This window comes from Stegostoma tigrinum, chromosome 22 (genome assembly GCF_030684315.1).
Source record: "Stegostoma tigrinum isolate sSteTig4 chromosome 22, sSteTig4.hap1, whole genome shotgun sequence".
Taxonomy (NCBI): Eukaryota; Metazoa; Chordata; class Chondrichthyes; order Orectolobiformes; family Stegostomatidae; genus Stegostoma; species Stegostoma tigrinum.
This window is the reverse complement of record NC_081375.1, coordinates 57,193,705-57,217,885: the sequence shown is the minus strand read 5'-3', so window position 1 is coordinate 57,217,885 and position 24,181 is coordinate 57,193,705. Positions and strand designations below refer to the sequence as shown.

The following is a 24,181-nucleotide window of genomic DNA, read 5'->3' as shown; positions in this document are numbered from 1 at the left end:
CAACAATTCAGATACCATGGAATACTGAGCAATGAGTTGGTGTGTGAGAAAAAGAGAGAGAGAGAGAGAGAGAGAGAGAGAGAGAGAGAGGGACAGAGAGAGAGAGAGAGAGCCAGAGAGGTTGGGGGGTGGGGGAGGAAGAGAGAGCGCGCGAGAGAGAGAGACAGCGCGAGAGAGAGAGACAGCGCGAGAGAGAGAGACAGCGCGAGAGAGAGAGCGAGAGAGAGAGAGCGCGAGACAGAGAGAGAGAGAGCGAGACAGAGAGATGGGCGATGAGGGAGAGAGGGAGAGACAGACAGACAGAATAGGTGACAGAATGTGAGTGTGTGAGCGCCTGCATCAGACACTGAGAGAGATGTTGCTGAGGTGGAGATAGTTGAGAGTGTCGATCACCAACAATCTCTCCTGGTCCACCCAGATCGTCGCAATGGGCAAAAAAGCACACCAAATGTCTCTATTTCCCCAGCAGGCTAAGGTAATTTGGAGTGTCCGCAAGGTCAACTTTCATTCATGTACCAGAGAAAGCATCCTATCTGGATGCATGTCACAGCATGGTTTGGCAACAGCTCTTCCTAAGATCACAAGAAACTGCAGAGTCATGAACACAGCATAGTCCATCATGCAAACCAGCCTTCCATTCGTTGATTCCACCTCTATTTCCCGCTGCCTCGGGAAAGAAACTGACATAATCAAAGGCCCTTCTCACCCGCCAATTACACTCTCTTCTCCCTTTTTCTGAAGGGAAGATGTAAAAAAAGTTTGTATACATGCGTGAAAAGATTCAAGAACAGCTTCTTCACTGCTGTTATTGGACATCTGAATAGGACACTGAAAAGCTTAAATCTAATTTTGATCTTGCTCTCTGTGCATCTTCTCTGTAGCTGTCACTATGTTCCGTTTCACTAATGCGCCTTGTTTGATATACCTGTCTATAGTGCATGCAGAAGAAAACTTTACACTGTACCTGGGCACATGTGACAATTATGACTCAAATCAAGATAATAAAATGTGAGGCTGGATGAACACAGCAGGCCAAGCAGCATCTCAGGAGCACAAAAGCTGACGTTTCGGGCCAAGACCCTTCATCAGAGATGCTGCTTGGCCTGCTGTGTTCATCCAGCCTCACATTTTATTATCTTGGATTCTCCAGCATCTGCAGCTCCCATTATCTCTGACTCAAATCAAATTGACTGTGTGCAAGAGAGAGGTGAGCATACGATTGTGCTCAAGAGTGCAAAGACAGTGCATGAAAGTGTGTGTGTGCGCACGACAGAATGTGTGTGCCAGTGACTGTGCTTGAGAGTGTGTGAAAGGGAGTTAGCACAAGAAGGGAGTGTTACAGCATGCATGAGGGAGTGAGTGTGTCTGTAAGTGTGAGTGAGCTTGACAGCAAGTGAATTTGCAAACCTAAGTGTGTGAGGGAGAGATTTGTGGTAGTACGTGTGTACTTGAGAGTGAGAGCATTGGCAAAAGATCCTGCAACAGTGCATGCAAGTGTGCCACAGAATGTGTGCAAGACCGTGTACGACTGTGTGACGGTATGGAGTATGAATGAGTGAGAATGTGACAGAGTGTGTTCGTGAGAGACTGTGTTCCTGACTTTTTTTTGTGTGTGTGTAGTGTGTTTGTGCATGAGGGACAGAATATGCATGTGCAACATAGTGTGACTGTGAACCTCTGTTGGTGCCTGTGAGTGAAGTGATGGGGGAGAACAGGGAGAGGAGAGATAAAGACAGAGAGAGAGAGAGAGAGACAGAGAGAGAGAGACAGAGGGGGAGAGAGAGAGAGAGAGAGAGAGAGAGAGAGAGAGAGAGAGAGAGAGAGAGTGCATGAGAGAGAGAGAGAGAGAGAGAGCGCATGAGAGAGAGATGAGATGAGGAATTAGAAATGATGGGTGGTCAATACCTGGAGGAAAAAAAGAACAGTGTGTGAGTGTTAAAAGAAGCCGCTGGATGTAATATGGAGGCTATTGTTTTTTTTATTGTACTAAATGAAAAGCAAGTGTCACCTCTCAGTGTTGGGGGACAGGGGATGTGCATTCGAGAAGGAGATATCGTCAGCCTTGTCAGAGACAGCAGACAAGTTGCAAATGCATAGAAACTGACATTAAAGCTTTCTTATCAATGTGTAAAGAGGTGAGACAAATATGACGAGTCAATATTGTACCTTTGCGCTCAGTAAAATCATGGAATCATGAATCAGAGAACCCTTACAGTGTGGAAACAGGTCGGTCAGCCCAACATGTCCACACTGCCCCTCACAGCATCCCACCCAGACCCATCCACCTATAACTCACCTAACCTACACATCACTGAACACCTTGGGAAATTTAGCACGGCCAATCCACCGACCTTGCACATCTTTTGACTGTGGGAGCAAACTCGAGCACCCGGAGAAAACCCATGCAGGCACATGGAGAATGTGCAAACTCCACACAGAAAGTCACCAAAGGGTGGAATTGAGACAGTGGTGTTCACCAGAGCCACTGTGCTCTATATTATGCGAATTCAGCTGCAAGCATTTTTTTTTTAAAGAAGGGAAACTTACCATCGTCACAGGATTAGAGTGGTTTCAATCTTCTATCAGCTTTGAGAACCTTATCCATATCTGCCTTCACAAGGGCAAGGTGATGGTAATGGTGTGAGACCGGTTAGTGTGCAGCAGCTCGCCGTGCAAAACATTAACGGCACTTTCATTGCTTTTTTCCTAGGGGCATAACAGAAAGACAAGAACATGAAAAAATCCTGAAATCTTTCTCCAATTTCAATCTCAAAGGGACCATCCGTTCCTCAAAAGTCATAACCAAACTGAACATGGGCCTCCTGCAGTGCCACAAATGATGCCACCCCAAAGTTGCAGGAACAGCAACTCATATTCCGCTTGGGAACCCTGCAGCACAATGGACGTGACTGACAGCTCTGTCAACCACGAATGCAAGGAATGCTCAGTTGAGGAAGAATGCAGACATTTCGGAATCCCTCCAGCAGAAGATGATATCATTAGAACAAATCGATCTGTCTGGACAGTCCTGTTTGTAGATTTTGGGAAGTAAGACTCTATTGTTTGTCATCAAGGATATGGTTGAGTGATCATATTCAGACTGAAGAGACCAAGAATGTGAGGCTGGAGAACGGGTGCAGAACCATGCCTCTCGGAATTCCTGTGCGTGTCTACGCTTGGCTTGGGCTACTACGGTTACCTTGTCGCAGTGTCCTCTGAGAGGCGTGATTCTCCACCCATAATGCAACCAACAAACAGATACAATTGGACCCCCACACACAAACCCATACAGATCAAAACCGGAAATGACAGTACTCATGGTAACAGACCGGACAGTGTCAATTCCAGACAGAGTAGAATAACATCGTTTCATTGGAGGCTGTACCCATGATGTCACCGATCATGGTGACGAAACGTCTGAATGAGAAGAAGCCAGCTCGGCGAGCAAGTTCACAACCTCAATCAGAGAACTGGCTGTTTTGAACTACCTTGTTCAAGAGTTTCAGTTTTGATTTTGAATGTTAAATCTCGCTCCCACATAGGGATGGAGGATTACTGTTAACAGCTGCATTCTAACTAATTCATATCGAATCATTATTGTTTTGACCAGTCTTCGGGTCAGGCTCCCTCGGTGACTGAGTCTCCCAAATTGTTAAGTTCCCTCGTGAAAGACTCCCCTTCTTTACACACCCAACTAGATCTACCTCAGTTGGTATGAATTAAGCTGACTAAAAAGGATCTTTGTCTTGTGGATACCTTCCTATGTTTCAGAAGGAGTCAAGATAACTCAGGGTGACACGGTGACTCAGTCGTTAATACTGCTACCTCACAGCACCAGGGACCTGAGTTCCATTCCAGCCTCCGATGACTGTCTGTGTGGAGTTTGCACATTCTCCCCTTGTCTGTGTGGGTTTCTGCTGGGTGCTCTGGTTTCCTCCCACAGTCCAGAGATGTGCAGGTTCGGTGGATTGGCAATGCTGAATTACCCACAGTGCCCACGGATGTCTAGGTTAGGTACATTAGCCATGGGAAATGCAGGCTGACAGGGATAGAGTAGGGGAATGGGGATGGGTCTAGGTGGGATGCTCTTTGGAGGGTTGCTGTGGGCTTGTTGAACTGAGTGGCCTGTTTCCACACTGGGGATTCTATAAAACTAGCTTCTCCTGAACTCGTGAGAGAGTGAGTTTTATCAATTGCTAAATGCAAGAAGTCATAAGGCACCACAAATATGCACAAGTTAGAAACAAGAAATTAGCTCAAAAACCATAAAAGTTAAGAGGGATACGGATACTTCAGCCTTTGGATTGTTTGTGAAGAATAGAAAGTGGGATGTTGTGGCCACTAAGTTGGGCGATGCCCGTAATGTTGATATGAATTCAGCAGTTAATTTTGAGATTCTTGTTGAAATTCTTTTGACCTTGTTTCCCTTTTGACATTGCCCAGGTTTGCAGAGCTCAGAGCAAGAGATTTTCTTTTCTTCTTACCTGCAGCATAGAGCGATGAAACGGCTGTCCCAGAGCCGTGACCTCCGCAACTCCTGAGACCACACGAGCACATTCGCCCAGGAATACACACGGACTGATACGAAAGAACTATCGGGATAACAATACTCAGCGTGCTACTGGAAAAGACAGCATGTACAAACAGAAAACAGCTGTAAATAGTGTCAAGAGGTGAAATCAAGTGATAAAGCTAAATTCATGGCTCTTTGCTTGCGTGCTCATTGTATTCAGAACAAAATCAACAAATTAATAGCACATTTCTAGGTTGACGGGCATGATTTTATAGCTATTACAAAGACCTGGTTACAAGGAGATCAACACTGGAGCTAAGTGCGCAGGGCTATACGGCATTCCAAAAAGACAGGCAGGAGGGAAAGTGACTGTAAGCAAAGAAATTAGTATGAGAGCAAGAAACGATCTTGGATCGGAAGATCTAGAATCCAATTTTATTTATTTGTTAATGGGAGGAGGACATCCCGAGCTACGCAGTGTTTATTGTCCATCCCTAATTGCCCAGGGGACAGTTCAAAGTCAATCATATTGCTGTGGGTCTGCAGTCACATGTAGGCCAGATCATGTAAGGGTGGCAGTTTCCTTCCCGAAAGCACATCAGTGAACCAGGTGAGTTTTTCTGACATTTGGCAATGAATTCATGGTCATCATTATATTCTTAATTCATGATTTTCTTTTATATTGAATTCAAATTCCACCATCTGCTGTGCTGGGATTTGAACACAGGTCCCCAGAATGTTATCTCAGTCTCTGAATTAACAGTCCAGCAATAATACCTCTCGGCCATTTCCTCCCCCATCGTGGAACAAGAAAGCCTGTAGCTGACTCCCACTTGGGAAAAACAGTGAAGCAGGAGCTTCTTAAATGGGTGATCGCATCTCCTTACATTTTAAGACAGCCATGGATAATCAGGACCTTGTGGGAAGGGACGAAATTGGGGGAGGGAAAATTACATCAGTGTTAGGTAGGAGCTGAGCAGTATTAATTGGGAGGAGCTTTTATTGAACAAGTCAACATTTGATACGTGGGAGTTATTTAAAGACCTACTCTTCAGTTCAGAACTGGCCTATTCCAGGGAAGGAGGAATGACAAGGATGGCAATCTAAGGACATACGGACATAAGAAATAAAACAGGAGTAGGCCATCTGTCTCTTCCAGCTCGTTCCGCTGATCTTTTTTGCGGACTCAGCTCCACTTACCCTCCCATTCACCATAACCCTCAATTCCTTTCCTGTTCAAAGATCTATCTGTTTTGGCTTTCAAAACATTCAACAAGGGAACCTCAACTGTTTCAGTGGGCAGAGAATTCCACAGATTCACAACCCTTTGGATGAAGAAGCTCATCCTCAACTCAGTTTTAAATCTGTTCACACTTATTTTGAGGCTGTGCCCCCAAGTTGGAATTTCGCCCATCAGTGGAAACAATTTCCGATCCATTTGTTTCATAATTTTAAAAGTTTCTATTAGATCACCCCTCATTCTTCTAAATTCCAGTGACTGCAATCGGAGTCTACTCAATCTCTCCCCATACAGCAACATTTTTAATTCTGGAATCAACCTCGTGAATCTCCTTCGCACCCCCTCCAGTGCCAGTACATCCTTTCTCAAGTGAGGAGACTAAAACTGTACAAACTACTCCACACCAAGCCTCACCAGCACCCTATACAACTGTATACACCCATTTCCAAAAGTCACTGCATCCCATTTCCCTCAGTCACTGCATCCCATTTCCCTCAGTCACTGCATCCCATTTCACTCAGTCAGTGCATCCCATTTGCATCAGACACTGCATTCAATCTCCATCAGTCACTGCACCTCACTTCACTCATTCACTGCATCCCACTTCACACAATCATTGCAGCTCACTTCACTCATTCACTGCATCCCATTTCCCACAGTCACTGCATCCCATTTCCCACAGTCACTGCATCCCATTTCACGCAGACACTGCATCCCATTTCACGCAGACACTGCATCCCATTTCACGCAGACACTGCATCCCATTTCACGCAGACACTGCATCCCATTTCACGCAGACACTGCATCACATGTCACGCAGTCACTGCATCACATTTCACGCAGTCACTGCATCACACTTCACGCAGTCACGGCATCACACTTCACGGAGTCACTGCATCCTATTTCACGCAGTCACTGCATCCCGTTTCTCATCTGACGCTTCATTCAAGTTCCGTCAGGTACTGCATCCTATTTCACTCAGCCACTGCATCCCATTTCACTCAGCCACTGCATCCCACATCACTCAGCCACTGCATCCCATTTCACTCAATCACTGCCTCCCATTTTCCTCAGTCACTGCAACCCATTTCCCACAGTCACTGCGTCTCCTTTCCCTCAGTCACCGCATCCCATTTCACTCAGTCACCGCATCCCATTTCACTCAGTCACCGCATCCCATTTCACTCAGTCAGCGCATCCCATTTCGCTCAGTCACTGAATCCCATTTACCTGAGACAGTGAATCTCATTGAACTGAGACGGTGCATCCCATTACCCTCAGTCACAGCATTCCATTTCCCACAGTCACTTCATATCCTTTCCCTCAGTCAATGCATCTCCTTTCCCTCAGTCAATGCATCTCATTTCCCTCAGTCAATGCATCTCATTTCCCTCAGTCAATGCATCTCATTTCCCTCAGTCAATGCATCTCATTTCCCTCAGTCAATGCATCTCATTTCCCTCAGCCACTGCATTCCATTTCACTCAGCCACTGCATCCTATTTCCCTCAGTCACTGCATCCCATTTCACTCAGCCACTGCATCCCATTTCACTCAGTCACTGCATCCCATTTCCATCAGTCACTGCATCCCATGACCGTCGGTCCCTGAATCCCATTTCACTCAGTCACTGCATCCCATTTCACTCAGTCACTGCATCACATTTCACTCAGTGACTGCATCCCATTTCACTCAATCACTGCCTCCCATTTTCCTCAGTCACTGCAACCCATTTCCCACAGTCACTGCATCTCCTTTCCCTCAGTCACAGCATCCCATTTCACTCAGTCAGCGCATCCCATTTCCCTCAGCCACTCCATCCCATTTCACTCAGCCACTGCTTCCCATTTCACTCAGCCACTGCTTCCCATTTCACTCAGTCACAGCATTCCATTTGACTCAGTCACTACATGCTATTTAACGGAGACAGTGAATCCTATTCAACTGAGACAGTGCATCCTATTTCACTCAGTCACTGCGTCCCATTACCCTCAGTCACTGCATCCCATTTCACTCAGTCGCTGCATCCCATTTAACTGAGACAGTGAATCTCATTGAACTGAGACAGTGCATCCCATTTCCCTCAGTCACAGCATCTCCTTTAACTCAGTCACAAAATCCCCTTTCACTCATTCACAGCTTCCCATTTCACTCATTCACAGCTTCCCATTTCACTCAGTCACTGCAACCAATTTCCCTCAGTCACTGCAACCCATTTCACAGAGTCACTGCAGCCCATGTCACTCAGTCACTGCAGCCAATTTCACTCATTCACAGCTTCCCATTTCACTCAGTCACTGCAACCAATTTCCCTCAGTCACTGCAACCCATTTCACAGAGTCACTGCAGCCCATGTCACTCAGTCACTGCAGCCCATTTCACTCATTCACAGCTTCCCATTTCACTCATTCACAGCTTCCCATTTTCCTCAGTCACTGCATCTCATTTCATTCAGTCACTGCATCTCATTTCATTCAGTCACTGCATCCCATTTCCATCAGTCACGGCATCCCATTTCACTCATTCACAGCTTCCCATTTCACTCAGTCACTGCATGCCATTTCCCACAGTGACGGCATCTCCTTTCCATCAGTCAACGCATCACATTTCCCTCAGTCACTGCATCTCATTTCCCTCAGTCACTGCATCTCATTTCATTCAGTCACTGCATCTCATTTCATTCAGTCACTGCATCCCATTTCCATCAGTCACGGCATCCCATTTCACTCATTCACAGCTTCCCATTTCACTCAGTCACTGCATGCCATTTCCCACAGTGACAGCATCTCCTTTCCATCAGTCAACGCATCACATTTCCCTCAGTCACTGCATCCCATTTCACTCAGTCACTGCATCACATTTCACTCAGTGACTGCATCCCATTTCACTCAGTGACTGCATCCCATTTCACTCAATCACTGCCTCCCATTTCCCTCAGTCACTGCATCCCATTTCACTCAGCCACTGCATCCCATTTCAATCAGCCACTGCATCCCATTTCACTCAGTCAACGCATCACATTTCACTCAGTCACTGCATCCCATTTCATTCAGTCACAGAATCCATTTCCCCACAGTCTCCGCATCAGATTTCACAGAGACTCGGCGTCCCATTTCACTTAGCCACTGCAATCCGTTACCCTCAGTCACAGCATCCCGTTTCCACAGTCACTGCATCTCCTTTCCCCAGGTCACTGCATTCCATCTCCATGGTCACTCGTACCCGTTTCATTCAATCACTGCCTCTCATTTCCATCACTCACTTCATTCATCCCATTTCCAAAAGTCACTGCATCCTACTTCCCTCAGTAACTGCATCCCATTTCCCTCAGTCACTGCATCCCATTTCACTCATTCACAGCTTCCCATTTCACTCAGTCACCGCATGCCATTTCCAACAGTGTCGGCATCTCCTTTCCATCAGTCAACGCATCACATTTCACTCAGTCACTGCATCCCATTTCATTCAGTCACTGCATCCATTTCCCCACAGTCTCCGCATCACATTTCACAGAGACACGGCGTCCCATTTCAATTCGCCACTGCAACCCGTTACCCTCAGTCACTGCATCTCCTTTCCCCAAGTCACTGCATCCCATCTCCACGGTCACTTGCACCCATTTCATTCAATCACTGCCTCCCATTTCCATCACTCACTGCATCCCATTTCCCTCAGTCACTGCATCCCATTTCCCTCAGTCACTGCATCCCATTTCCCTCAGTCACTGCATCCCATTTGCATCAGACACAGCATTCAATCTCCATCAGTCACTGCACCTCACTTCACTCATTCACTGCATCCCACTTCACACAGTCATTGCAGCTCATTTCACTCAGTCACTGCATCCCATTTCACTCAGTCACTGCATCCCATTTCACTCAGTCACTGCATCCCATTTCACTCAGTCACTGCATCCCATTTCACGCAGTCACGGCATCCCATTTCACGCAGTCACGGCATCCTATTTCACGCAGTCACTGCATCCCATTTCACACAGTCACTGCATCCCGTTTCTCATCTGACGCTTCATTCAAGTTCCGTCAGGTACTGCATCCCATTTCACTCAGCCACTGCATCCCATTTAACTCAGCCACTGCATCCCACATCACTCAGTCACTGCATCCCATTTCACTCAATCACTGCCTCCCATTTTCCTCAGTCACTGCAACCCATTTCCCACAGTCACTGCGTCTCCTTTCCCTCAGTCACCGCATCCCATTTCACTCAGTCAGCGCATCCCATTTCCCTCAGTCACTGAATCCCATTTAACTGAGACAGTGAATCTCATTGAACTGAGACGGTGCATCCCATTACCCTCAGTCACAGCATTCCATTTCCCACAGTCACTTCATCTCCTTTCCCTCAGTCACTGCATGTCATTTCCCTCAGTCAATGCATCTCATTTCCCTCAGTCAATGCATCTCATTTCCCTCAGTCAATGCATCTCATTTCCCTCAGTCAATGCATCTCATTTCCCTCAGTCAATGCATCTCATTTCCCTCAGTCACTGCATTCCATTTCACTTAGCCACTGCATCCCATTTCCCTCAGCCACTGCATCCCATTTCACTCAGTCACTGCATCCCATTTCCCTCAGTCACTGCATCCCATTTCCCTCAGCCACTGCATCCCATTTCCCTCAGTCACTGCATCCCATTTCCCTCAGTCACTGCATCCCATTTCCCTCAGCCACTGCATCCCATTTCCCTCAGCCACTGCATCCCATTTCAATCAGCCACTGCTTCCCATTTACTCAGCCGCTGCATCCCATTTCACTCAGTCACAGCATTCCATTTGACTCAGTCACTACATGCTATTTAACGGAGACAGTGAATCCTATTCAACTGAGACAGTGCATCCTATTTCACTCAGTCACTGCGTCCCATTACCCTCAGTCACTGCATCCCATTTCACTCAGGCACTCCCTCCCAAATTCAGTCAGTCACTACCTCCCATTTCACTCAGTCACTGCATCACATTTCACTCAATCACTGCATCCCATTTCCCTCAGTCATTGCATCCCATTTCACTCAGTCACAGCAGCCCCTTTCACTCAGTCACTGCATCCCATTTCCCTCAGTCACTGCCTCCCTTTTCCCAGTGTCACTGCAATCCTTTCCTGCAGTCACTGCAACCCATTTCCCACAGTCACTGCATCGCATTTCACTCAGTCACTGCATCCCATTTAACTGAGACAGTGAATCTCATTGAACTGAGACAGTGCATCCCATTTCCCTCAGTCACAGCATCTCCTTTAACTCAGTCACAAAATCCCCTTTCACTCATTCACAGCTTCCCATTTCACTCATTCACAGCTTCCCATTTCACTCAGTCACTGCAACCCATTTCCCACAGTCACTGTATCCCATTTCACAGAGTCACTGCACCCCATGTCACTCAGTCACTGCAGCCCATTTCACTCATTCACAGCTTCCCATTTCACTCATTCACAGCTTCCCATTTCACTCATTCACAACTTCCCATTTCACTGATTCACAGCTTCCCATTTCCCTCAGTCACTGCATCCCATTTCCCTCAGTCATTGCATCCCATTTCCCTCAGTCACTGCATCCCATTTCCTTCAGTGACTGCATCCCATTTCCCTCAGTCACTGCATCACATTTCACTCACCCAGTGCATCCAATTTCCCAACATCAGTGCATCTGATTTCCCTCAGTCACTGCATCTCATTTCATTCAGTCACTGCATCCCATTTCCATCAGTCACGGCATCCCATTTCACTCATTCACAGCTTCCCATTTCACTCAGTCACTGCATGCCACTTCCCACAGTGACGGCATCTCCTTTCCATCAGTCAACGCATCACATTTCACTCAGTCACTGCATCCATTTCCCCACAGTCTCCGCATCACATTTCACAGAGACACGGCTTCCCATTTCACTTAGCCGCCTCAACCCGTTACCCTCAGTCACAGCATCCCGTTTCCACAGTCACTGCATCTCCTTTCCCCAAGTCACTGCATCCCATCTCCACGGTCACTTGCACCCATTTCATTCAATCACTGCCTCCCATTTCCAGCACTCACTGCATCCCGTTTCCAAAAGTCACTGCATCCTATTTCCCTCAGTAATTGCATCCCATTTCCCTCAGTAACTGCATCCCATTTCCCTCAGTCACTGCATCCCATTTCCCTCAGACACTGCATCCCATTTCCCTCAGTCACTGCATCCCATTTCCCTCAGTCACTGCATCCCATTTCCCTCAGTAACTGCATCCCATTTCCCTCAGTCACTGCATCCCATTTCCTTCAGTCACTGCATCCCATTTCCCTCAGACACTGCATCCCATTTCCCTCAGTCACTGCATCCCATTTCCCTCAGTCACTGCATCCCATTTGCATAAGACACTGCATTAAATCTCCATCAGTCACAGCATCACATTTCACACAGTCACTGCATCCCATTTCCCACAGTCACTGCATCCCATTTCACACAGTCACAGCATCACATTTCACACAGTCACAGCATCACATTTCACACAGTCACTTCATCTGGTTTCACACAGTCACTTCATCTGGTTTCCCACAGTCACTGCATCCCATTTCCCACAGTCACTGCATCCCATTTCCCGCAGTCACTGCATCCCATTTCACGCAGTCACTGCATCTCATTTCACGCAGTCACTGCATCTCATTTCACGCAGTCACTGCATTCAATTTCCATCAGTCACTGCATTCAATTTCCATCAGTCACTGCAATGCATTCCACTCTGTTACTGCATCCCATTTCACTCAGTCACGGTGTCCCATTTCCCTAAGTCACTGCATCCCATTTCACGCAGACACTGCATCCCATTTCACTCAGTCACTGCATCCCATTTCACTCAGTCACTGCATCCCATTTCCCTCAGTCACTGCGTCCCATTTCCCTCAGTCACTGCATCCCATTTCTCTCAGTCACTACATTCCATTCCCAAACAGTCATTGCATCCAATTTCACTCTCTCACTGCATTCAATTTCCATCTGTCACTGCATCCCATTTCCCTCAGTCACGGCATCCAATTTCCCTCAGTCACGGCATCCCATTTCACTCAGTCACTGCATCCCATTTCACTCAGTCACTGCATCCCATTTCACTCAGTCACTGCATCCCATTTCACGCAGTCACTGCATCCCATTTCACTCAGTCACTGCATCCCATTTCACTCAGTCACTGCATCCCATATCACTCAGTCACTGCATCTCACTTCACTCAGTCACTGCATCCCATTTCCCACAGTCACTGCATCACATTTCACACAGTCACTTCATCTCGTTTCCCACAGTCAATGCATCCCATTTCCCACAGTCACTGCATCCCATTTCACGCAGACACTGCATCCCATTTCACGCAGACACTGCATCCCATTTCACGCAGACACTGCATCACATTTCACGCAGTCACGGCATCACACTTCACGCAGTCACGGCATCACACTTCACGCAGTCACGGCATCACATTTCACGCAGTCAAGGCATCACATTTCACTCTGTCACTGCATCCCATTTCACGCAGACACTGCATCACATTTCACGCAGTCACTGCATCGCATTTCACGCAGTCACAGCATCACATTTCACGCAGTCACTGCATCACACTTCACGCAGTCACGGCATCACATTTCACGCAGTCACGGCATCACATTTCACGCAGTCACGGCATCACATTTCACTCTGTCACTGCATCCTATTTCACGCAGTCACTGCATCCCATTTCACACAGTCACTGCATCCCGTTTCTCATCTGACGCTTCATTCAAGTTCCGTCAGGTACTGCATCCCATTTCACTCAGCCACTGCATCCCATTTCACTCAGCCACTGCATCCCATTTCACTCAGCCACTGCATCCCATTTCACTCAGCCACTGCATCCCATTTCACTCAGCCACTGCATCCCACATCACTCAGTCACTGCATCCCATTTCACTCAGTCACTGCATCCCATTTTCCTCAGTCACTGCAACCCATTTCCTACAGTCACTGCGTCTCCTTTCCCTCAGTCACCGCATCCCATTTCACTCAGTCAGCGCATCCCATTTCACTCAGTCAGCGCATCCCATTTAACTGAGACAGTGAATCTCATTGAACTGAGACAGTGCATCCCATTACCCTCAGTCACAGCCTTCCATTTCCCACAGTCACTTCATCTCCTTTCGCTCAGTCACTGCATGTCATTTCCCTCAGTCACTGCATCTCATTTCCCTCAGTCAATGCATCTCATTTCCCTCAGTCAATGCATCTCATTTCCCTCAGTCAATGCATCTCATTTCCCACAGTCACTGCGTCTCCTTTCCCTCAGTCACAGCATCCCATTTCACTCATTCAGCGCATCCCATTTCCCTCAGCCACTGCTTCCCATTTCACTCAGCCACTGCTTCCCATTTCACTCAGCCACTGCTTCCCATTTCACTCAGTCACAGCATTCCATTTGACTCAGACACTACATGCTATTTAACGGAGACAGTGAATCCTATTCAACTGAGACAGTGCATCCCATTTCCCTCAGTCACAGCATCTCCTTTAACTCAGTCACAAAATCCCCTTTCACTCATTCACAGCTTCCCATTTCACTCATTCACAGCTTCCCATTTCACTCATTCACAGCTTCCCATTTCACTCAGTCACTGCAACCCATTTCCCTCAGTCACTGCATCCCATTTCACAGAGTCACTGCACCCCATGTCACTCAGTCACTGCAGCCCATTTCACTCATTCACAGCTTCCCATTTCACTCAGTCACTGCACCCCATTTCCCTCAGTCACTGCATCCCATTTCCTTCAGTGACTGCATCCCATTTCCCTCAGTCACTGCATCCCATTTCTCTCACCAGTGCATCCCATTTCACTCAGTGACTGCATCACATTTCACTCACCCAGTGCATCCAATTTCCCTACAACAGTGCATCTCATTTCCCTCAGTCACTGCATCTCATTTCATTCAGTCACTGCATCCCATTTAGCTCAGTCACTGCATCCCATTTCCATCAGTCACTGCATCCCATTTCCATCAGTCACTGCATGCCATTTCAAACAGTGACTGCATCTCCTTTCCATCAGTCAACGCATCACATTTCACTCAGTCACTGCATCCCATTTCATTCAGTCATTGCATCCATTTCCCCACAGTCTCCGCATCACATTTCACAGAGACACGGCGTCCCATTTCACTTAGCCGCCTCAACCCGTTACCCTCAGTCACAGCATCCCGTTTCCACAGTCACTGCATCTCCTTTCCCCAAGTCACTGCATCCCATCTCCACGGTCACTTGCACCCATTTCATTCAATCACTGCCTCCCATTTCCATCACTCACTGCATCCCATTTCCAAAAGTCACTGCATCCTATTTCCCTCAGTAACTGTATCCCATTTCCCTCAGTCACTGCATCCCATTTCCCTCATTCACTGCATCCCATTTCCCACAGTCACTGCATCCCACTTCACACAGTCATTGCAGCTCATTTCACTCAGTCACTGCATCCCATTTCCCAGAGTCACTGCATCCCATTTCACTCAGTCACTGCATCCAATTTCCCACAGTCACGGCATCCCATTTCACACAGTCACTTCATCTGGTTTCCCACAGTCACTGCATCCCATTTCCCGCAGTCACTGCATCCCATTTCCCGCAGTCACTGCATCCCATTTCACGCAGTCACTGCATCCCATTTCACGCAGTCACTGCATTCAATTTCCATCAGTCACTGCATTCAATTTCCATCAGTCACTGCAATGCATTTCACTCTGTTACTGCATCCCATTTCACTCAGTCACGGTGTCCCATTTCCCTAAGTCACTGCATCCCATTTCACGCAGACACTGCATCCCATTTCACGCAGTCACTGCATCACATTTCAGGCAGTCACTGCATCACATTTCAGGCAGTCACTGCATCACATTTCAGGCAGTCACTGCATCTCCTTTCCATCAGTCACTGCATCTCCTTTCCATCAGTCACTGCATCTCACTTCACTCATTCACTGCATCCCATTTCACGCAGTCACTGCATCCCATTTCACTGAGTCACTGCATCCTGTTTCTCAACTGATGCTGCATTCAAGTTCCGTCAGGTACTGCATCCCATTTCCTCAGTCACTGCATCCCATTTCCCTCAGTCACTGCATCCCATTTCACTCAGTCACTGCATCCCATTTCCCTCAGTCACGGCATCCCATTTCCCTCAGTCACGGCATCCCATTTCACTCAGTCACGGCATCCCATTTCGCTCAGTCACTGCGTCCCATTTCACTCAGTCACTGCATCCCATTTAACGGAGACAGTGAATCCTATTCAACTGAGACAGAGAATGTATTTCCATCAATCACCACACCCAATGCCACACAGTCACTGCATCCCATTTCACTCAGTCACTGCATCCCATCTCCATCACTCACGGCATCCCATTTCCATCAGTCATGGCATCCCATTTCCATCAGTCACTGCATCCGATTTCCATCAGTCACTGCATCTCCTTTCCCTCAGTCACTGCATCCCATTTCACTCAGTCACTGCATCCCATTCCCCTCAGTCAATGCATCCCATTTCCAACCGTCCCTGCAGCCCATTTAACGGTCACTGCATCCCATTTCACTCAGTCACTGCATCCCAGGACACTCAGTCACTGCATCCCCGTTCACTCAGTCACTGCGTCCCAGTTCACTCAGTCACTGCGTCCCAGTTCACTCAGTCACTGCGTCCCAGTTCACTCAGTCACTGCATCCCATTTCACTCAGTCACTGCATCCCATTTCCCTCAGTCACTGCAGCCCATTTCACTCATTCACAGCTTCCCATTTCACTCATTCACAGCTTCCCATTTCACTCAGTCACAGCATGCCATTTCCAACAGTGTCGGCATCTCCTTTCCATCAGTCAACGCATCCCATTTCCCTCAGTCACTGCATCCCATTTCCCTCAGTCACTGCATCCCATTTCCCTCAGTCACTGCATCCCATTTCCCTCAGTCACTGCATCCCATTTCCCTCAGTCACTGCATCCCATTTGCATCAGACACTGCATTCAATCTCCATCAGTCACTGCACCTCACTTCACTCATTCACTGCATCCCATTTCCCACAGTCACTGCATCCCACTTCACACAGTCATTGCAGCTCATTTCACTCAGTCACTGCATCCCATTTCACTCATTCACAGCATCCCATTTCCCACAGTCAGTGCATCCCATTTCACTCAGTCAATGCATCCCATTTCACTCAGTCACTGCATCCCATTTCACTCAGTCACTGCATCCCATTTCACTCAGTCACTGCATCCCATTTCACACAGTCACAGCATCTCATTTCCCACAGTCACTGCATCCCATTTCCCACAGTCACTGCATCCCATTTCACGCAGTCACGGCATCCCATTTCACTCAGCCACTGCATCCCATTTCACTCAGCCACTGCATCCCATTTCACTCAGCCACTGCATCCCACATCACTCAGTCACTGCATCCCATTTCACTCAATCACTGCCTCCCATTTTCCTCAGTCACTGCAACCCATTTCCCACAGTCACTGCGTCTCCTTTCCCTCAGTCACCGCATCCCATTTCACTCAGTCAGCGAATCCCATTTCCCTCAGTCACTTCATCCCATTTCACTCAGTCACTTCATCCCATTTCACTCAGTCACTGCATCCCATTTCCATCAGTCACTGCATCCCATGACCGTCGGTCCCTGAATCCCATTTCACTCAGTCACTGCCTCCCATTTCCCTCAGTCACTGCATCCCATTTCACTCAGCCACTGCAAGCCATTTCAATCAGCCACTGCTTCCCATTTCACTCAGCCACTGCATCCCATTTCACTCAGTCAGCGCATCCCATTTCCCTCAGTCACTGCATCCCATTTCACTCAGCCACTGCATCCCATTTCAATCAGCCACTGCTTCCCATTTCACTCAGCCACTGCATCCCATTTCACTCAGTCACAGCATTCCATTTGACTCAGTCACTACATGCTATTTAACGGAGACAGTGAATCCTATTCAACTGAGACAGTGCATCCTATTTCACTCAGTCACTGCGTCCCATTACCCTCAGTCACTGCATCCCATTTCACTCAGTCACTGCATCCCATTTAACTGAGACAGTGAATCTCATTGAACTGAGACAGTGAATCTCATTGAACTGAGACAGTGCATCCCATTTCCCTCAGTCACAGCATCTCCTTTAACTCAGTCACAAAATCCCCTTTCACTCATTCACAGCTTCCCATTTCACTCAGTCACTGCAACCCATTTCCCTCAGTCACTGCATCCCTTTTCACAGAGTCACTGCACCCCATGTCACTCAGTCACTGCAGCCCATTTCACTCATTCACAGCATCCCATTTCACTCATTCACAGCTTCCCATTTCACTCAGTCACTGCATCCCATTTCCCTCAGTCACTGCATCCCATTTCCTTCAGTGACTGCATCCCATTTCCCTCAGTCACTGCATCCCATTTCTCACAGCCAGTGCATCCCATTTCACTCAGTGACTGCATCACATGTCACTCACCCAGTGCATCCAATTTCCCTACATCAGTGCATCTCATTTCCCTCAGTCACTGCATCTCATTTCCCTCAGTCACAGCATCTCATTTCATTCAGTCACTGCATCCCATTTCCATCAGTCACTGCATCCCATTTCCATCAGTCACTGCATCCCATTTCCATCAGTCACTGCATCCCATTTCCATCAGTCACTGCATCTCCTTTCCATCAGTCAACGCATCACATTTCACTCAGTCACTGCATCCCATTTCATTCAGTCACAGAATCCATTTCCCCACAGTCTCCGCATCAGATTTCACAGAGACACGGCGTCCCATTTCACTTAGCCACTGCAACCCGTTACCCTCAGTCACAGCATCCCGTTTCCACAGTCACTGCATCTCCTTTCCCCAGGTCACTGCATCCCATCTCCATGGTCACTCGTACCCGTTTCATTCAATCACTGCCTCTCATTTCCATCACTCACTTCATCCCATTTCCAAAAGTCACTGCATCCTACTTCCCTCAGCAACTGCATCCCATTTCCCTCAGTCACTGCATCCCATTTCACTCATTCACAGCTTCCCATTTCACTCAGTCACAGCATGCCATTTCCAACAGTGTCGGCATCTCCTTTCCATCAGTCAACGCATCACATTTCACTCAGTCACTGCATCCCATTTCATTCAGTCACTGCATCCATTTCCCCACAGTCTCCGCATCACATTTCACAGAGACACGGCGTCCCATTTCACTTCGCCACTGCAACCCGTTACCCTCAGTCACAGCATCCCGTTTCCACAGTCACTGCATCTCCTTTCCCCAAGTCACTGCATCCCATCTCCACGGTCACTTGCACCCATTTCATTCAATCACTGCCTCCCATTTCCATCACTCACTGCCTCCCATTTCCATCACTCACTGCCTCCCATTTCCATCACTCACTGCATCCCATTTCCCTCAGTCACTGCATCCCATTTCCCTCAGTCACTGCATCCCATTTCCCTCAGTCACTGCATCCCATTTCCCTCAGTCAGTGCATCCCATTTCACTCAGTCAGTGCATCCCATTTGCATCAGACACTGCATTCAATCTCCATCAGTCACTGCACCTCACTTCACTCATTCACAGCATCACATTTCCCACAGTCACTGCATCCCATTTCACACAGACACTGCATCCCATTTCACGCAGACACTGCATCACATTTCACGCAGTCACTGCATCACATTTCACGCAGTCACTGCATCACATTTCACGCAGTCACTGCATCACACTTCACGCAGTCACGGCATCACATTTCATGCAGTCACGGCAGCACATTTCACTCTGTCACTGCATCCTATTTCACGCAGTCACTGCATCCCATTTCACACAGTCACTGCGTCCCGTTTCTCATCTGACGCTTCATTCAAGTTCCGTCAGGTACTGCATCCCATTTCACTCAGCCACTGCATCCCATTTCACTCAGCCACTGCATCCCATTTCACTCAGCCACTGCATCCCACATCACTCAGTCACTGCATCCCATTTCACTCAATCACTGCCTCCCATTTCCATCACTCACTGCATCCCATTTCCCTCAGTCACTGCATCCCATTTCCCTCAGTCACTGCATCCCATTTCCCTCAGTCAGCGCATCCCATTTCCCTCAGTCACTGAATCCCATTTAACTGAGACAGTGAATCTCATTGAACTGAGACAGTGAATCTCATTGAACTGAGACGGTGCATCCCATTACCCTCAGTCACAGCATTCCATTTCCCACAGTCACTCCATCTCCTTTCCCTCAGTCACTGCATGTCATTTCCCTCAGTCAATGCATCTCATTTCCCTCAGTCAATGCATCTCATTTCCCTCAGTCAATGCATCTCATTTCCCTCAGTCAATGCATCTCATTTCCCTCAGTCAATGCATCTCATTTCCCTCAGTCACTGCATCCCATTTCACTCAGCCACTGCATCCCATTTCACTCAGCCACTGCATCCCATTTCACTCAGCCACTGCATCCCATATCACTCAGTCACTGCATCCCATTTCCCTCAGTCAGCGCATCCCATTTCACTCAGCCACTGCATCCCATTTCACTCAGCCACTGCATCCCATTTCACTCAGTCACTGCATCCCATTTCACTCAGTCACTGCATCCCATTTCACTCAGTCACTGCATCACATTTCACTCAGTGACTGCATCCCATTTCCCTCAGTCAGCGCATCCCATTTCACTCAGCCACTGCATCCCATTTCACTCAGCCACTGCATCCCATTTCACTCAGTCACTGCATCCCATTTCACTCAGTCACTGCATCACATTTCACTCAGTGACTGCATCCCATTTCACTCAATCACTGCCTCCCATTTTCCTCAGTCACTGCAACCCATTTCCCACAGTCACTGCGTCTCCTTTCCCTCAGTCACAGCATCCCATTTCACACAGACACTGCATCCCATTTCACGCAGACACTGCATCACATTTCACGCAGTCACTGCATCACATTTCACGCAGTCACTGCATCACATTTCACGCAGTCACTGCATCACACTTCACGCAGTCACGGCATCACATTTCATGCAGTCACGGCATCACATTTCACTCTGTCACTGCATCCTATTTCACGCAGTCACTGCATCCCATTTCACACAGTCACTGCGTCCCGTTTCTCATCTGACGCTTCATTCAAGTTCCGTCAGGTACTGCATCCCATTTCACTCAGCCACTGCATCCCATTTCACTCAGCCACTGCATCCCACATCACTCAGTCACTGCATCCCATTTCACTCAATCACTGCCTCCCATTTCCCTCAGTCACTGCATCCCATTTCCCTCAGTCACTGCATCCCATTTCCCTCAGTCACTGCATCCCATTTCCCTCAGTCACTGCATCCCATTTCCCTCAGTCAGCGCATCCCATTTCCCTCAGTCACTGAATCCCATTTAACTGAGACAGTGAATCTCATTGAACTGAGACAGTGAATCTCATTGAACTGAGACGGTGCATCCCATTACCCTCAGTCACAGCATTCCATTTCCCACAGTCACTTCATCTCCTTTCCCTCAGTCACTGCATGTCATTTCCCTCAGTCAATGCATCTCATTTCCCTCAGTCAATGCATCTCATTTCCCTCAGTCAATGCATCTCATTTCCCTCAGTCAATGCATCTCATTTCCCTCAGTCACTGCATCCCATTTCACTCAGCCACTGCATCCCATTTCACTCAGCCACTGCATCCCATTTCACTCAGCCACTGCATCCCATATCACTCAGTCACTGCATCCCATTTCCCTCAGTCAGCGCATCCCATTTCACTCAGCCACTGCATCCCATTTCACTCAGCCACTGCATCCCATTTCACTCAGTCACTGCATCCCATTTCACTCAGTCACTGCATCACATTTCACTCAGTGACTGCATCCCATTTCCCTCAGTCAGCGCATCCCATTTCACTCAGCCACTGCATCCCATTTCACTCAGCCACTGCATCCCATTTCACTCAGTCACTGCATCACATTTCACTCAGTGACTGCATCCCATTTCACTCAATCACTGCCTCCCATTTTCCTCAGTCACTGCAACCCATTTCCCACAGTCACTGCGTCTCCTTTCCCTCAGTCACCGCATCCCATTTCACTCAGTCAGCGAATCCCATTTCCCTCAGTCACTTCATCCCATTTCACTCAGTCACTTCATCCCATTTCACTCAGTCACTGCATCCCATTTCCATCAGTCACTGCATCCCATGACCGTCGGTCCCTGAATCCCATTTCACTCAGTCACTGCCTCCCATTTCCCTCAGTCACTGCATCCCATTTCACTCAGCCACTGCAAGCCATTTCAATCAGCCACTGCTTCCCATTTCACTCAGCCACTGCATCCCATTTCACTCAGTCAGCGCATCCCATTTCCCTCAGTCACTGCATCCCATTTCACTCAGCCACTGCCTCCCATTTCAATCAGCCACTGCTTCCCATTTCACTCAGCCACTGCATCCCATTTCACTCAGTCACAGCATTCCATTTGACTCAGTCACTACATGCTATTTAACGGAGACAGTGAATCCTATTCAACTGAGACAGTGCATCCTATTTCACTCAGTCACTGCGTCCCATTACCCTCAGTCACTGCATCCCATTTCACTCAGTCACTGCATCCCATTTAACTGAGACAGTGAATCTCATTGAACTGAGACAGTGAATCTCATTGAACTGAGACAGTGCATCCCATTTCCCTCAGTCACAGCATCTCCTTTAACTCAGTCACAAAATCCCCTTTCACTCATTCACAGCTTCCCATTTCACTCAGTCACTGCAACCCATTTCCCTCAGTCACTGCATCCCTTTTCACAGAGTCACTGCACCCCATGTCACTCAGTCACTGCAGCCCATTTCACTCATTCACAGCATCCCATTTCACTCATTCACAGCTTCCCATTTCACTCAGTCACTGCATCCCATTTCCCTCAGTCACTGCATCCCATTTCCTTCAGTGACTGCATCCCATTTCCCTCAGTCACTGCATCCCATTTCTCACAGCCAGTGCATCCCATTTCACTCAGTGACTGCATCACATGTCACTCACCCAGTGCATCCAATTTCCCTACATCAGTGCATCTCATTTCCCTCAGTCACTGCATCTCATTTCCCTCAGTCACAGCATCTCATTTCATTCAGTCACTGCATCCCATTTCCATCAGTCACTGCATCCCATTTCCATCAGTCACTGCATCCCATTTCCATCAGTCACTGCATCCCATTTCCATCAGTCACTGCATCTCCTTTCCATCAGTCAACGCATCACATTTCACTCAGTCACTGCATCCCATTTCATTCAGTCACAGAATCCATTTCCCCACAGTCTCCGCATCAGATTTCACAGAGACACGGCGTCCCATTTCACTTAGCCACTGCAACCCGTTACCCTCAGTCACAGCATCCCGTTTCCACAGTCACTGCATCTCCTTTCCCCAGGTCACTGCATCCCATCTCCATGGTCACTCGTACCCGTTTCATTCAATCACTGCCTCTCATTTCCATCACTCACTTCATCCCATTTCCAAAAGTCACTGCATCCTACTTCCCTCAGCAACTGCATCCCATTTCCCTCAGTCACTGCATCCCATTTCACTCATTCACAGCTTCCCATTTCACTCAGTCACAGCATGCCATTTCCAACAGTGTCGGCATCTCCTTTCCATCAGTCAACGCATCACATTTCACTCAGTCACTGCATCCCATTTCATTCAGTCACTGCATCCATTTCCCCACAGTCTCCGCATCACATTTCACAGAGACACGGCGTCCCATTTCACTTCGCCACTGCAACCCGTTACCCTCAGTCACAGCATCCCGTTTCCACAGTCACTGCATCTCCTTTCCCCAAGTCACTGCATCCCATCTCCACGGTCACTTGCACCCATTTCATTCAATCACTGCCTCCCATTTCCATCACTCACTGCCTCCCATTTCCATCACTCACTGCCTCCCATTTCCATCACTCACTGCATCCCATTTCCCTCAGTCACTGCATCCCATTTCCCTCAGTCACTGCATCCCATTTCCCTCAGTCACTGCATCCCATTTCCCTCAGTCAGTGCATCCCATTTCACTCAGTCAGTGCATCCCATTTGCATCAGACACTGCATTCAATCTCCATCAGTCACTGCACCTCACTTCACTCATTCACAGCATCACATTTCCCACAGTCACTGCATCCCATTTCACACAGACACTGCATCCCATTTCACGCAGACACTGCATCACATTTCACGCAGTCACTGCATCACATTTCACGCAGTCACTGCATCACATTTCACGCAGTCACTGCATCACACTTCACGCAGTCACGGCATCACATTTCATGCAGTCACGGCAGCACATTTCACTCTGTCACTGCATCCTATTTCACGCAGTCACTGCATCCCATTTCACACAGTCACTGCGTCCCGTTTCTCATCT

The 24,181-nt window shown here is 48.0% G+C and overlaps 1 protein-coding gene across 6 annotated transcripts in view; it reads right to left on the bottom strand.

The window, feature by feature from the left end:
* The window catches only part of LOC132210882 (uncharacterized), a 350,749-nt gene that overhangs the window by 98,694 nt on the left and 227,874 nt on the right, over positions 1 to 24,181 (bottom strand). For 4 of the 6 annotated variants that reach the window (XM_059653854.1, XM_059653853.1, XM_059653851.1 and 1 more), the window contains exon 4: positions 4,485 to 4,621. In XM_059653854.1, the coding sequence (XP_059509837.1) occupies positions 4,485 to 4,621 (137 nt within the window). Of the gene's footprint in view, positions 1 to 2,547; positions 2,707 to 4,484; positions 4,622 to 24,181 lie in introns of all 6 variants that reach the window. The other 2 variants (XR_009447095.1, XR_009447096.1) reach the window with 2 other exon arrangements.